Here is a 13,398-nt window from a genome sequence, read left to right on the forward strand (position 1 = left end):
CCGACTATATCGAACCCGTTTACATCGAATTATTCTATATATCGAACAATTTCTGGTCACGGTATAGTTACAATGAGTATATATAGCAAAAATTACGCTTACATCGAACAAAACTAGTAGCGACTCCCGATATATCGAACGTCAAGCGGCGGAAAGTGCCCCCGGAAGTTGGCTTTCCCTCGTGGTGTCGGGAAAACCCGGCGGCGCGGCTCCATCCAACCGCTCTCCCTACGTGACCGCGCTACCTCGAAGCCGCCGACACCCCCCTACAAAAAATGATCCTGGCCCGCCCGCCCGCAGCGCTTGCTCAGACAGCCAATCAGAGGCTCTTGTGCTCTCGTCGTGCAAGATGGCGAAAGTGCGAGTTGTCTCGCTGCTTATCTGATTCATTGTGTGCCCCTTCTCCCGCAGTGTTGCCGTGATGAAGCGGCAGAATTCGCCTTTCGCCGTGAAGCTCGAAATCATAAATCGGGTCGAACGCGGTGACAAGTCGGATGTCCCCGCAACGTACAAGATTCCGAGGTGCACTCTCGGCACGATTTTGAAGGGGGAAATTAGGGCTAAAGCGGCCTAACACGCGACCCGGTGCCCGTAGTGCCCGTGGCGCCCGACGCGTACGCACGGCCGTGTACGAGCGGTTCATCCAAAATAGCTTCAGCCGTACCGACTTCCGCGTGCTCGGTGATGACTGTAAATTCTGATTATTGCGACGAAGCCGTTGCCGTTGTTGCCGAAGTTTGGAGTGAGCTGTCAGAATTTCCGGAAGCTGTTGACGAATCAACGGTGGACGAGTTTGTGAGCGCAAATGATGGTGTCGCGGCCACGAGAAAGCCCTCGAACGAAGACTACATTGCCGACATCGTGCCGAGCACAAGTGAAAATGGGCACAACGACGAAAGCAACGACCGTCTTTGGTCCACATCCTCCGAAGTGATTGGTGCGCTCGCACTAGTCCGGTGCTTCTGCGCGAATGCGGAATGTTGCGGCCTCAGCTGCTCCGACTCCTTAAACGAAGTGGAAAAGTGCGTGCCTCGCACGCAGCGAAATTGCCCAAGCAGAAGAAAATGCAGGACTATTTCGTGCGAAACTAAGCTAGTTTCATCAATAAAAGTGATTTTATAAATGGTATGTGCTTTTATGACATCCAATTATTTAGCAGGCTTATATCGAATTATGCTCTATATCGAATTGATAGGCGTATTTTGGCGAGTTCGATATAGCCGGGTTCGACTGTACTGTATTTACACGATTGTAAGTCGACCCCCCCATATTGCATGTGACAGGGAAAAAAAAGAAGAGCATCCCCGTGGGCACATTCCATAACAAAAATTTTTTAGTAGCTGGCATGATCACTGGACTACTACTACTCACTAGTGCTACCATCGTCATTGCTGCTACTGTCCCCAAGCACATCGCCGTCCAGCGAAATTCCGCATTTGCATTCATACAGAAGTTCACGCTGAAAGCACCCAATCACACAGGGAGGCTCTTTTGACATGTCCGGTTGGCGTAAGTTTGCGGTCTTCTGCCGCCAGCCACTCGTAGTCACGGTGGAGCAGGTCCTTAAAAGGCGAAGATCCAGGCTTGTCTCATGACCATGTCGCTCATCACTGGCAAGGACCGATCACGCATTTTGGTGACGTACGCCGCAAGCTTGGCCTTCAGCTCCGGAAAGCGTCCCGACTTCGGCCCACGGAAACCTCTTCGCTTGCCATCACAGGTGAAAACTTTGCTTCGCTGCCGTCACCACTCTCGCACCACCCATTGAGAAACATCAAACGCGGCCCGCTGCGCAGTTATTTGTCTCTTCAGCGTAAAGGATGGCAGCCCTCTTCAATGTGGCAGTGAATGAGCACCGAATGTTTAGTGGACTTGGAGCACTCATGACAACTGAGGAAGCACAGAAGTAGTGCGTGGCTGGCAGTCAAATCGAACGCATGAAACTAAAGAGCTATAGGGAAAGAGAAACACGTGAGCTGCGAGTGGTGTCTGCTCTTCCATGAGCTGTCAATAGTCCCCGCAAGCGCCGTCGTTCTGGCGGTGCCACCGCAAATGGAACAGCAGCACTTTCATGAACTATCGACACCCCCACATGAGTGCTGTGTGCACTGTAAATCTCTAAAGAATGTTGAAAAACCCTTTCAAAAAGCGAACAAACGCGCGGGATCGCGGAAAGCTACGGGTGGGGCCGTAGAGCAAACATAAAATCGGAACTACGTTGTAGCTCCCCTGATATCTCGTTGGTCTCACTTTTTTTTGCACTGCCAGGTTTTGGTTTCGATTGTAGGTTGACCCCCCCCCCCCCCCCACTTCATATATTCAAATTTTAAAAAAAGAGGTCGACTTACAACTGTGTAAATACGGTATTGCACAGTGAAAAGAAAGTCTTTTCGAGTCACAGGAACAATATGGGACAGTCCCCCTTGGTGGCGTGCTCAGGGTAGTTCGACCACAGCAAAGAATGCCCCTTCACCCACTACGTCAAGAACTACTGGGACTTTGGGCAGCGCAAGACACTACTGACAAGGCCAGCAGGAGTCCTGGAGCCTGTTGAACCTCCTCAGTGACTATTCTCACAGATCAGGATGGTTATTGGGGTCCTTCCCGACCTCAATATCTTGAAACACGTGGATCTTCATAGCTACGAACTACTTTATCCGCTACATCGAAACGAAATCCCTGCCTAAAAATAATGCGGCTGAAGTGGTGAAGTTCTTCGTCAAGATTATGCTGGTACGACATGGTGCCCCAGAAAGCGTCATCACAGGCCAAAGGACAGCGTTTATAGTTGAGCTTACTCAAGCCGTCCTGCAATATAGCCAGACAGGCTATTGCAGGACCACGGCCTACCACCCACAGATGAATGTCGGTACGCTAGACTTGGGAAACAGTCATTCCATGCGTAACCTTCGCTAGCATGCCAGTGCGAGTACCCGCAACCAAACCAGAGCGTCAGGCGAAAACTGGCGGTGGGGGCCCCCGTCGTCATGACAAAATTTCTGTAATGCTTGTTCTTGCTTTGTAAGTCAGCATGCTAGTTGTCGACATCTTTGTGCGTACCGGGCAGCTTTGGAAACCGGTGTGGAATAGAAACCTTTTGACAGGAAGAATAGTGTCAATGGGAGATGACTGTTCTTGGCCATATAGTAGAAAGAAGGGAGAAAAGCCTGTCTTTGCCTGGGGTGCTGTATTGTGGGCGTACATGACATAGGGAAGGACGTGGTCCCAGTTGGTATGGTTGGAGGCGACACACATTGAAAGCATGTCGCCAATAGTTTGGTTAAAGCGCTCTGTCAAGCCATTTGTTTGCGGGTGATATGCGGTGCTACAGCAATGAATGATGCGTCATTCAGTGAGAAGTTCTTGAATGACATCGGCGAGAAAGACGCGGCCTCGGTTGCTCAGGAGTGTGCAGGCATGCATCACGATGTAGAACAAAGTGTTGAAGCAGGAAGGAGGCAGCGTCACAAGCTATCACGGCTGGTAGAACGGCCGTTTCTGCATACCTCGTGAGGTTGTCCAGACCCATAATAACCCAGCGATTGCCAGCAGCTGGGTATTGGAGTGGCCCATATAGTTCTATTCCAACCAGGTCAAAGGGTCACGAAAGGCACGGCAAAAGTTGCATTGGTCCAGAAGAGCTGCAAAGTTCAGGCTTGCAGCATTGATATTCTGTGCAAGAGTGAATGTACTTTCGTACAAAGCTGTACGTACCATACCAATAAAACCTATGACGTGGTCTAGTGCAGGTCTTTAAGATACCAACTTGTGCGCACTGAGGATCGGTGTGGAAAGTGGCGCATACATCAGTGCAGAGATGCAGGGGTATTACTAGCAGCCATTAGCGGCTGTCGGAACGGTAGTTACGGCGATAGGTGAATTCCATCACGAATGGTGAAATGCGAATCTTTTCAGCATAGCGCTTGGGATGGTGTGTGCAGGCCTATCAGAGAGGTTATCTATCAAAGATGAAATCCAGGAGTCCTTGCGCTGCTCCAAAGCCATGTCGACAGAATCTAAGGAGGAAGTGGGTCGTCTAGGACGGATACATTGACAATGTCGGCGCGGATAGGCGAGCGTGAAAGAGCATCGGCATCGGCACGCTTCATGCCTGAGTGGTAGACAACCCGGATGTCGTACTTTTGGAAAGTCAGTGCCCACCGGGCTGGCTAGGCGGCCACGGGGATCTTTGACTGACGACAACCAGCAAAGTGTGTGAAGATCGGCAAAGACATCGGAGGACCGGCCATATAGGTATGGACGAAATTTTGTTATGGCCCCGATTATCGCTAGACCTTCTTTTCCTGTGACTGAATAATTCACTTCAGATTTCATGACAGTGCGGCTCGCGTAAGCGACAACATATTCTTGGTAGCCTGGTTTTCGCTGGGTGAGCACAGTGCCATGATCAACAACACTAGCATCCGTATGGATTTCCGTGGGAGCAGTTAGATCGAAATGGCGCAGTATTGGTGGTGTTGTGAGCAGGTGACGTAGCGTCACAAAGGCATCATCGCAAGCCAGGGACCACATGGAAAGATTGGGGTCCCCCCCAAAGAAGCTTTGACAGCGATGCCATAATCGAAGGGAAATTTCGAATGAAGCGGCGGAAGTACGAGCAGAGGCCAATGAACCTGCGCAAGTCTTTTAGAGACGTGGGCCTCGGGAATTCTTTAACAGCACATAGCTTAGCGGCATCAAGGAGAACGCCATCCTTTTACATGGCATGTCTGAGAATGGTCAGCTGGCATGCCCGAAAGCGAAATTTTTTCAAGCTTAGTTGGAGGCCAGCGTCACTGAGACAGTGTAAAATCTGCTTTGAGCGATGAAGGTGAATAGGACAATCTGGTGTAAACACTACTACATCATCCAAATAAAACAAGCACATGTTCCATTTGAGGCCTCGATGAATGGTATCCATTATGCCCTCAAATGTTGAGGGCGCGTTGCAATGGACGTATGGCATCACAGGAAATTCGTATAAGCCATCTTGTGCGGTGAAAGCAGTTTTTTGCTTATTGTCTGCAGCGATAGGCACTTGCCAATAACCAGAGCATAGATCGAGGGAGGAAAAGAACTCTGCACGTTGTAAGCAGTCTAGGGCATCGTCGATCCGTCACAGTGGATAAAGATCCTTTCGGGTTACTTTGTTTAGGCAATGGTAATCTACGTAAAAGCAGATCGAGCCATTCTTCTTTTTAACTAAAACAACTGACGATGCCCATGGACTGTCGGACGATTCAGTGACTCAATGCTTCAGCATTTCACCTACTTGTTGATCAATGACGCAACATACTGTTGACGATACATGGTATGGTCGCTGCTGTAGCGGTGAGTGAGCACCAGTGCCACTCTGGTGACATACAGTTGTCGTTCGGCCCATAGAAGCACTATTGCTGTCAAAAGCAGGGCAAAATTTGTCGAGGAGATGGAGAAGGTCTTGGCATGGCTTGGGGTTTAAGGCGTTGTCGATGACGTAGCTGGAAACGTCTTCAGGTTATGTGAAAGGGGGTTAACCAAGGGGCCCGATTTTTATTAATCATATCATGAGAAGCCAACAAACAAAGGCACCAAGGAAAACACAGGGAAAATTACTCGCACTTACTAATTTAATTAAAGAAATGATAAATTAATGACAATGAAAGTGGATGAAAAAACAACTTGCCGCAGGTAGGCAATGATCCCATGTCTTCGCATTATGCAAAGAGCATCGCACGCATAATGCGAAGATGTGGGATCTTTCCCTACCTGCAGCAAGTTGTTCTTTCATCCACTTTCATTGTCATTAATTTATCATTTCTTTAATTCCTTTAGTAAGTATGAGTAATTTTCCCTATGTTTTCCTTAGTGTCTTTGTTGGCTTCAGGCGATGTGGCAGTTCTGGGACTACAGTAGAGGGTGTTGACCTGTGGTGATCCAACAGATAGTTCCAAAGTGTTCAGTGTGTCGTAAGGCTCCACAGTGCCGAGAGATTCACCGTGAATCAACATAATCGGGAATGGAAACCGCACCAGCTTGAAGGCCAAGCAGCGCAGTTGAAAGTGGTGAGAGGTGGCGATGAACTAAAGTAGTGTAAGGTGTGAAAAGCACGGTAGAGTCGGAGGCAATGGAATAGGACACAGGTGCTAGAATGGATGTATGCGCAGGTATCTGGATGTCGTCAGCGAGGGACAGCTTGGTGGAGGAAAGCTAAATTTCGTCAAATATGGCATTGCCAAGCGAAGAGAAGGTGACTGCACGGAAGCAATAAATGACAACATGGTCATGGGAGAGAAACTCCCAATGTAAAATAATATCATAGGAACAGTGAGGAAGAATGACGAACTCGACTATGTAGAGCACTCCTTGAGTTTCAAGTCTGGTGATACACGCAGCCACCGGCTGGATGTGTTGTGCTGTAGCCTTATGGAGTAATGGACCGAAGAAAATAGAGAACCAACTTGCCCAAACCCTTCTAAGTGTTGTAGGGTCAGACTAATGGACGAACTTCGCACCGGCGGGTTGGAGATGTGGGAGAGCTTCCGCACGAAAGCCTTGATCTGCGAGAGAAGGTGGGAGCTTGGAAAGATGGGGTTAAGACAGACAACGATTGCTGATGGGAAATGGTGGCAGGGGATGAGGCGTTGTCGGCGGAGCTCATCATAGCTTTGGCACAGCTCAATAACTTGTGCAACCGTAGAGGGGCTCTTTGAAATCAGCATCTGAAAACACGTCTTCATTGATACCTTTCGATATATGCTCTATTTTATTGCCCTCGGTCATTGAAGCATCGACTCGTTTACATAGGTCAATGACAGCTTCGATATAGCTGACAAAAGTCTCACCAGGTTGCCGAGAGCGTGACTGCAGACGTCACTACTTCACCTACCGAACTAGTTGGCCATCTGGCGACCCTGTGGAGATTATCGTGCCCTCAATGCCTGCACCATTCCTGAGAAGGTACCCCAACCATTGCATGTAGCACTTCACCCACCGCATACACAGCTGCCATGTTTTCTCCGCGTTTGATCTGGTCAAGGGCTATACGCTAATTCCTGTCAAACAAACGGTCTCCTGAAGACTGCTATCATCATGCCCTTCGGTTTGTTCTCCTTTTTTTGATGAGCTTCCTTTCGTTAGCTTTCCTTCATGAGCTTCGGCTATAGAAACGCAATACAAACCTTCCAATGCTTCATCAATGAAGTCTCCAGCTTCCTCTAATTCTGATTTGTCTGTCTCGACAACATCCCGGTCTTTTCTCACAATGCTGAAGACCACCACCAGCATTTTCACCTACTTTTCAAGTGCTTTGCTTACTCATCAATATACAGAATACCTTGCTTGACGTCACCACCTTATCTGGCTGCAAGTCTCGGAAGAAGGTACTCGACCTTTGCCTGAAGGCATCTTGGCACTACAAGGTTACCCTGAGCCAAACACTGCCAAGGATCTATGTCGTTTCCTTGGCATACTTCTACAGATGTTTCTTGCCTAAAACAGTTACCTATCAGGCTTCCCTCCATGATGCTTTGGTCGGTCTACAAGGTAAATGAGCCCTCACCTGGACGCCAGTTTTGATGCAAGCCTTCAAGGACTGTAAAGCTGCTTTCTGCAATGTTACAGTGGTGTCCCATCCAGTACTAGATGCTCCCTTGAGGCTCTTCATGGATGCCTCTAGCATTGTCATTGGAGCAGCCCTTATGCAATGTGTAGACAATACCACAGCCCCTAGGCACTCTCCAAGAAACTCACTACTCAGGAGACAACCCCTCCCATCGCCAGTTCCACCAACACAACTATGACTCCAGCACAAACCAACTAGCCTGCTTACTACTGGGAGCTGCTCACCACATACGAAGTTCAGCATTTTGCCACATCCTCGAACTGCGGCACTGCACCGTGTCTACTGACTACAAACCTATCACACATGCCTTCTTGCAACATCACAATATACTTCCCCCGGTCCAGCAAACCCAACTGTCGTTTCTCGGTAAGATTACTACCAACATCCAGCATGTCAGTGGGAAGGGCGATTTCATTGCTGACACACTCTCCCATATTTCCGCCATCAAATTTTCACCTATGACTAATGATTTCCTCGTAGAGGCTCAGACATCTTGTGCCAATCTGCGGCAACTCCTCAAGGGTGGCTCTTCACTCTAGCTACAGGAACTTCCTGTCCCGGGTCAGAAACCACTGCCTACTGAAACATAGCCACCAGACGACCCAGACCTTATGTAGTCTCATCATATTGCTGTGGCCTCTCTAACCAGTTGCACCTCAGCCATCCTGATGACTGTGCCTCGACGCCCCTCCATGCACCTTGTAGCTGACTGCTACATTTGTCCTTCCATGCAGCGTGACTGTCGCACTTAGGCATGCACCTGCGTTCAGTGCCAATATGCCAAAGTTACCCGTTGTGTAATTTCACAACTCGGAACATTCTCCCAACCTTCACAATGTTTCCAACATGTCCACCTTGACATCATTAGGCCGTTTCCACCAGCTGGACCTTCGGCAAGATCAAGCATCTCACTTTCCAAACGTTCACTTTGCCTCCTAGTAGACGGTGTTTCATTCGCACTCCCATATTTTCGTGCCGATGACTGCTGATGAAAGTGCAGTGCCAGTGAATCATGAAAGCTCAAGCGAACGTTTTGAAAGCGAGATGCTTGAACAATCTCTTCCCTTATTGCTACTGTCTCACTGCCACGAATTGCTTCACTCTATGGCCTGAAGTACGGCCCATCAAAAGGGTTACCACAGAGGATGTTTCATTGACTTTCTTTGTCGGCTGGATATATTATTTAGGCACCCTTCATTGTGCCACAACCAATCAAGGGCGGAAATTAGAATCTCTATTCTTCAGGATCCCCAGGTAAGCCACCGCTTTTGAGCGATTGGGAACAACCAGTTACCACCTTTGCGCCAATGGGATGATCGAACACTTTCACTGGTAACTGAAAACAGCCATCATGTACTTGCGTGACTCATCCTGTTTCTAAGATAAGTGTATGGTAGCGCGATTAAAAGGCAGAGCAAAAGAAGACACACAGGGACACACAGAGCGCTGTGTGTCCTTGTGTGTCTTCTTTTGTGCTGTCTTTTAATCATGCTATTGTAGACCTATTCAAGATGCGTTACGAACAAGCCCCCATTGCAACCCTCGCGACCTTTATTTCTGTTTCTAGGCTCTCCCAGCCATTGCACTCTGTCTCCATGCCGCCTTCTAGCTCGACATTCAAGCAACATCTGCTGGGCTCGTTTACGGGAAACCACTATGCCTTCCCAGAGAATTCCTCTCGGCATCGTCTGATGTGGACACCGGCCACCTGAGATTCCTTCTATTTTGTGGTCCGGCTCTGATGCATGAACACCCTCAGTCTGTCACCAGATGCAGATTATTCCAAGTCAACACCCTTTGTTTTCAAAGAGCTGGGAACATGTACGCACGCCTTTCTCCACGATGACACCATCCAGGCTTCTTTCTGGCCACCTTACACTGGACCCTACCATATCATCCATTACGAGGAGAAAACTTTCACCCTGCACATCAGAGAGAAGGAGATCTGCATCTACATCTACAGACTAAAGCCATGCACTCTTTCTGATGAACTGCTAACACCCAACGTGCCTCCGGTAATCCATCAACCATCGACATCTCTGCCTTCATGATACATTACTCATTCTAGTCTCTGGATGCAATTTACCAGCTTTTAACAATCTTGAAGTGTATACTTCACAGGGGAGTCGGGTAGTGATACATTATAACCACAACTGCGTGCATAGCTCTGCTGAAGCCTTTGCCGCGTGATCATTTCATCCAGCGAGGCAGACAGACTATGCCTGCATGCATCACCGGCTTTGACAACAGCAACAGTTAAAAGTAGGCTGCGTTGCCGAGGAAAAGCCACTGCTTGTTGTACAGACCACTCGGCAAGACTTGCCGTGTAGTTCACAGATCGCCAGACTGTAGCTGTGGCTGCTGCTGTGCCAAGACTCTGCTGCAATATATTTTACATTTGTTGTTTTCTAAGAGAATAAACCAGTGTATGCTGTCATTCTGTGTTGGGACCCATCACTTGAAAATTCCATGCTGCTATGCAGTACACAGTTTCTGCATCTCTGACTTTACATGTAACACCCCATTAGTGCATATCTGCTGGTAAGTTTTCTGATTCTCCAGTGTGAGCCAAAATTTTTTTTATGGAGATACCTACACAACTTAGCCGTCCACAGATTTTTGTACATGTAGCTCCACAGTCATCTTTCGGTTTGTGCAGTGCTCACAAAGACTGGGACCAAGAGAAGAAAGGCACTGGACGTGCACTGACTCGCAACAACCTTTTTTATTAGAAAAACATTCGTATATGTCTGCGTACAACATTAGCAGAAGAATAGAAAGATATGATACCCAAAACATTGTACATGAATGCATGACTACCTTATTGCATCATCATAATTAGTAATCTGAAAATGGTGAGAAGCTTGCAGATTACATTTTATTTCTTGTTTCAGTAAAGGATATGTTGTTTCGAATCCATTGTGTGTGAACATAAGCTTGATGCCGAGGTGTTGCGCAGGGTTCACAATTCCATTCCTCGGCTCCTGATCAACTTGGAGAAATGTGGCCACAGCAACCTGGTCAGCAAAATCCTGGGGCTTGGGTGTGGCTTGGACTTCGACTCGGAGGCCAACTTCAGGTGAGTCCTTATGGTGGCAGGGACATCTGCATCAGGGAAGCACTCTGGGCTAATTAGCTGGAACAAGCATGCTCTCTGCTGGACACATTTTGGCCATGCACGCAAAACAAAAAAGTCTTAGTGCAGTTTCTTTAAAAACAAAGGGCTGTCATAGATGACAGAATGTGCACGACAAGCTTAAATAACTATTCACACAAATTTTTAATGCATCAGTATTTTCTGGGTACTTCAATGCACTTTTCTGAGGCTATGTACCTGTGTAACTGTATATTTGTTTGTATGTATGTAGCCGTTTACCTATGTATATGGGCTTCTGGGTAGTCTGCGGTCGAATGGTTAGCATACTTCACACACCTTCCAGGATCTGTCTGTCTGTCCGTCTAGCTGCGTGCGTGCGTACATACATATGTATTTATGTTACCATTACCCCACCTGCCTGAGTCACTGGGTAGTCAGTAGTCGGTAGCCCCAGTCTCCACCTCCCAGAAACGGGCTTCCAGTCTGGACGGCCTCAGCCACTTGTGACAGTGTGGGATCCCTTCCTGCAGCACGTCTAATGACTGCAGCTGACAGGACGTCAGGGTATGCTTATTCTGACATGAATACATTGGCAGGCATGAACCTTAGTTGCAGGAAGAGGTAGCTGTCTGAGTCCGTCAGCATGGCCTAGCATACTGCCTGGCTTGCGGACAAGCTTGAAGTGATAGCTTGATAGTGTGAGTGCCCACCTAAGAACTTGACGATACCCGACTTGGCACACCTCGACTTGAACCAGAAAGTCCAAGCTATGGCTGGTGGTCTGTTACATTAGTGAACGACTTTCCTCGCAGGTATTGATGAAATTTGTTGACAGCAACAATGAAAGCAAGCCTGACTAAAGTTTCGCTCGGCAGCAAGCATAGTAGGTGAATCAAAAGTTACAGGTCTTTCGGTTCCATCTGCTTCGGCCTGTGCCAAAACTGCACCGACACTGTTTGGTGATGCATCACAACTGAGAACAAGTGGTTTCTCAGAACAGGTGCGCTTGACAAGTGCCTGTTACTTGTGATGAATGCTTGCTGCTGCTACAGATCTTTTGGTTACATCTGCTTCGGTCATTGCCAAAGCTGCACCGACATTGTACGGGGATGCATCGCAACTGAGAACGAGTGGTATTTCAGAACAGTAGTAGGCCAGAATAGGTGCATTTGACAGGAGCCTTTTACTTGTGATGAATGCTTGCTGTTGCTTTTTCACGTAGCTTCACCTTTCCCCTTCAAGAAGCAGCTGAGGCAAGGGACGCAGTCTTGTTGAGATGTTTCACAAAAACTGTCTGTAGAAATTGAAATCAAACGCCTCTGTGGTTCCGGCATGTTGATGAAGGCCTCCAGCTTCTTGGGGTCGGGCTTTAGACCTTGCTTGCATATGATGTTGCCCAGGTATTCCGCTTCTGGAGTGAAGAAAACGCACTTCTCCAGCTTCAACCTGAGTCCAACTTCCTGATGTTTCCGCAAGACAGTCGTCAGATTTGCCAAGCGGTTTTTGTCGTAATAACAATGTCATCAATGTGCACAGCTGTTTTCAGCACACCATGAAGCAGATTTTCCATCTCTCGCTGCAATATAGCATATGCAGCAGAAGCACCAAAGGCGTGTGTACTGAAAGAGACCCATGTGTGTGTTTATGGTCACATATTCACAGCTTTCTGCGTCCAGAGATATCTGCTGGTAGGCGTCTCACAGGTCTAGTTTTGTAAACATCTGTCCTCCCGACAGAGCTGCCCACAGCTCTTCAGCACGCGGAACTGGGTATCCATGAATGACAGAGCATTGACTGTTTGCTTGAAATCTCTGCATATTCTTTTCTTCTGAACATGCAGATTTAGCACTGTCCATTTGGCTGTTCTCACTTTAACGAGAATGTTTTCATGCTGCAACCTCAGGGTCTCCCGAGTTGTGAGGTCAACCAGTGCAAACGGAAGTGGGCATGGTTTGCAGAATTTCGGCACTGCATATGGAGGCACAAGAATTTCTGCAGAAAATACCTTGCATGTGCCATTGCCTTCTGCAAACACCTCAGGAAAATAAGCAATCAACTCGCCGGCATCACTAACTTGGTTAATTTGTTTGAATCCCCATAGCTTGGAACCGGTTGCGCCCGAGCAACATTAGAGCAGTCCCACTCGTGATATACAACAGAAGGACCCATTCATGCCCCTTGTATCCTTCGCAAACATTTGCCTTGGGTTTGACTTGCTTGAGCTCCTCACTGCGGCAAGTTGTTTTTTCACCTACTTTCATTTCCATTAATTTATTGTTTCTTTATTTCATTTAATAAGCACAAGTAATTTCCCCTATGTTGTCCTTGGTGTCAGTGTTTATTGGCTTCTTATAATATGACTAATAAAAATCGGGCCCCTCGGTTAACCTCTTTTCTTCTCGTTCACACAAGGGACTTGACTTCTGGCATATGCGCCAGGATGACTTTGGCGATGCACTATTAAGGGATCACGGTAGGTTCACGGGATCAAATCCCGTTAACCATGCATTAGGTGCAGGTTAAAAAAAACCCAGAAGGTCAAAGTTAATCAGCAGCCTCTCACTACCACAGTCCTCACAATCATGTCGTGGTTTTAGCACGGAACACTCCAGTATGTCAAAAATGGGCTCTTCATAGTTAAGAGTAAAGCCTTTTTCACATGCCACGACTAGAGCGGTAAAGATTGGTGCAATCGCAC

General features: G+C 47.8%; 1 protein-coding gene across 2 annotated transcripts in view; it reads left to right on the forward strand.

Annotated features, from left to right (window-relative positions):
* The window catches only part of Sirt2 (Sirtuin 2), a 299,336-nt gene that overhangs the window by 211,634 nt on the left and 74,304 nt on the right, over window positions 1-13,398 (forward strand). For both annotated transcript variants that reach the window (XM_055073194.2, XM_055073193.2), the window contains one exon: window positions 10,563-10,682. In XM_055073194.2, coding sequence (XP_054929169.1) covers window positions 10,563-10,682 — 120 coding nt within the window. The remainder of the gene's footprint in view (window positions 1-10,562; window positions 10,683-13,398) is intronic.

The sequence above is a fragment of the Dermacentor andersoni genome, chromosome 7, assembly GCF_023375885.2.
Source record: "Dermacentor andersoni chromosome 7, qqDerAnde1_hic_scaffold, whole genome shotgun sequence".
NCBI lineage: Eukaryota > Metazoa > Arthropoda > Arachnida > Ixodida > Ixodidae > Dermacentor > Dermacentor andersoni.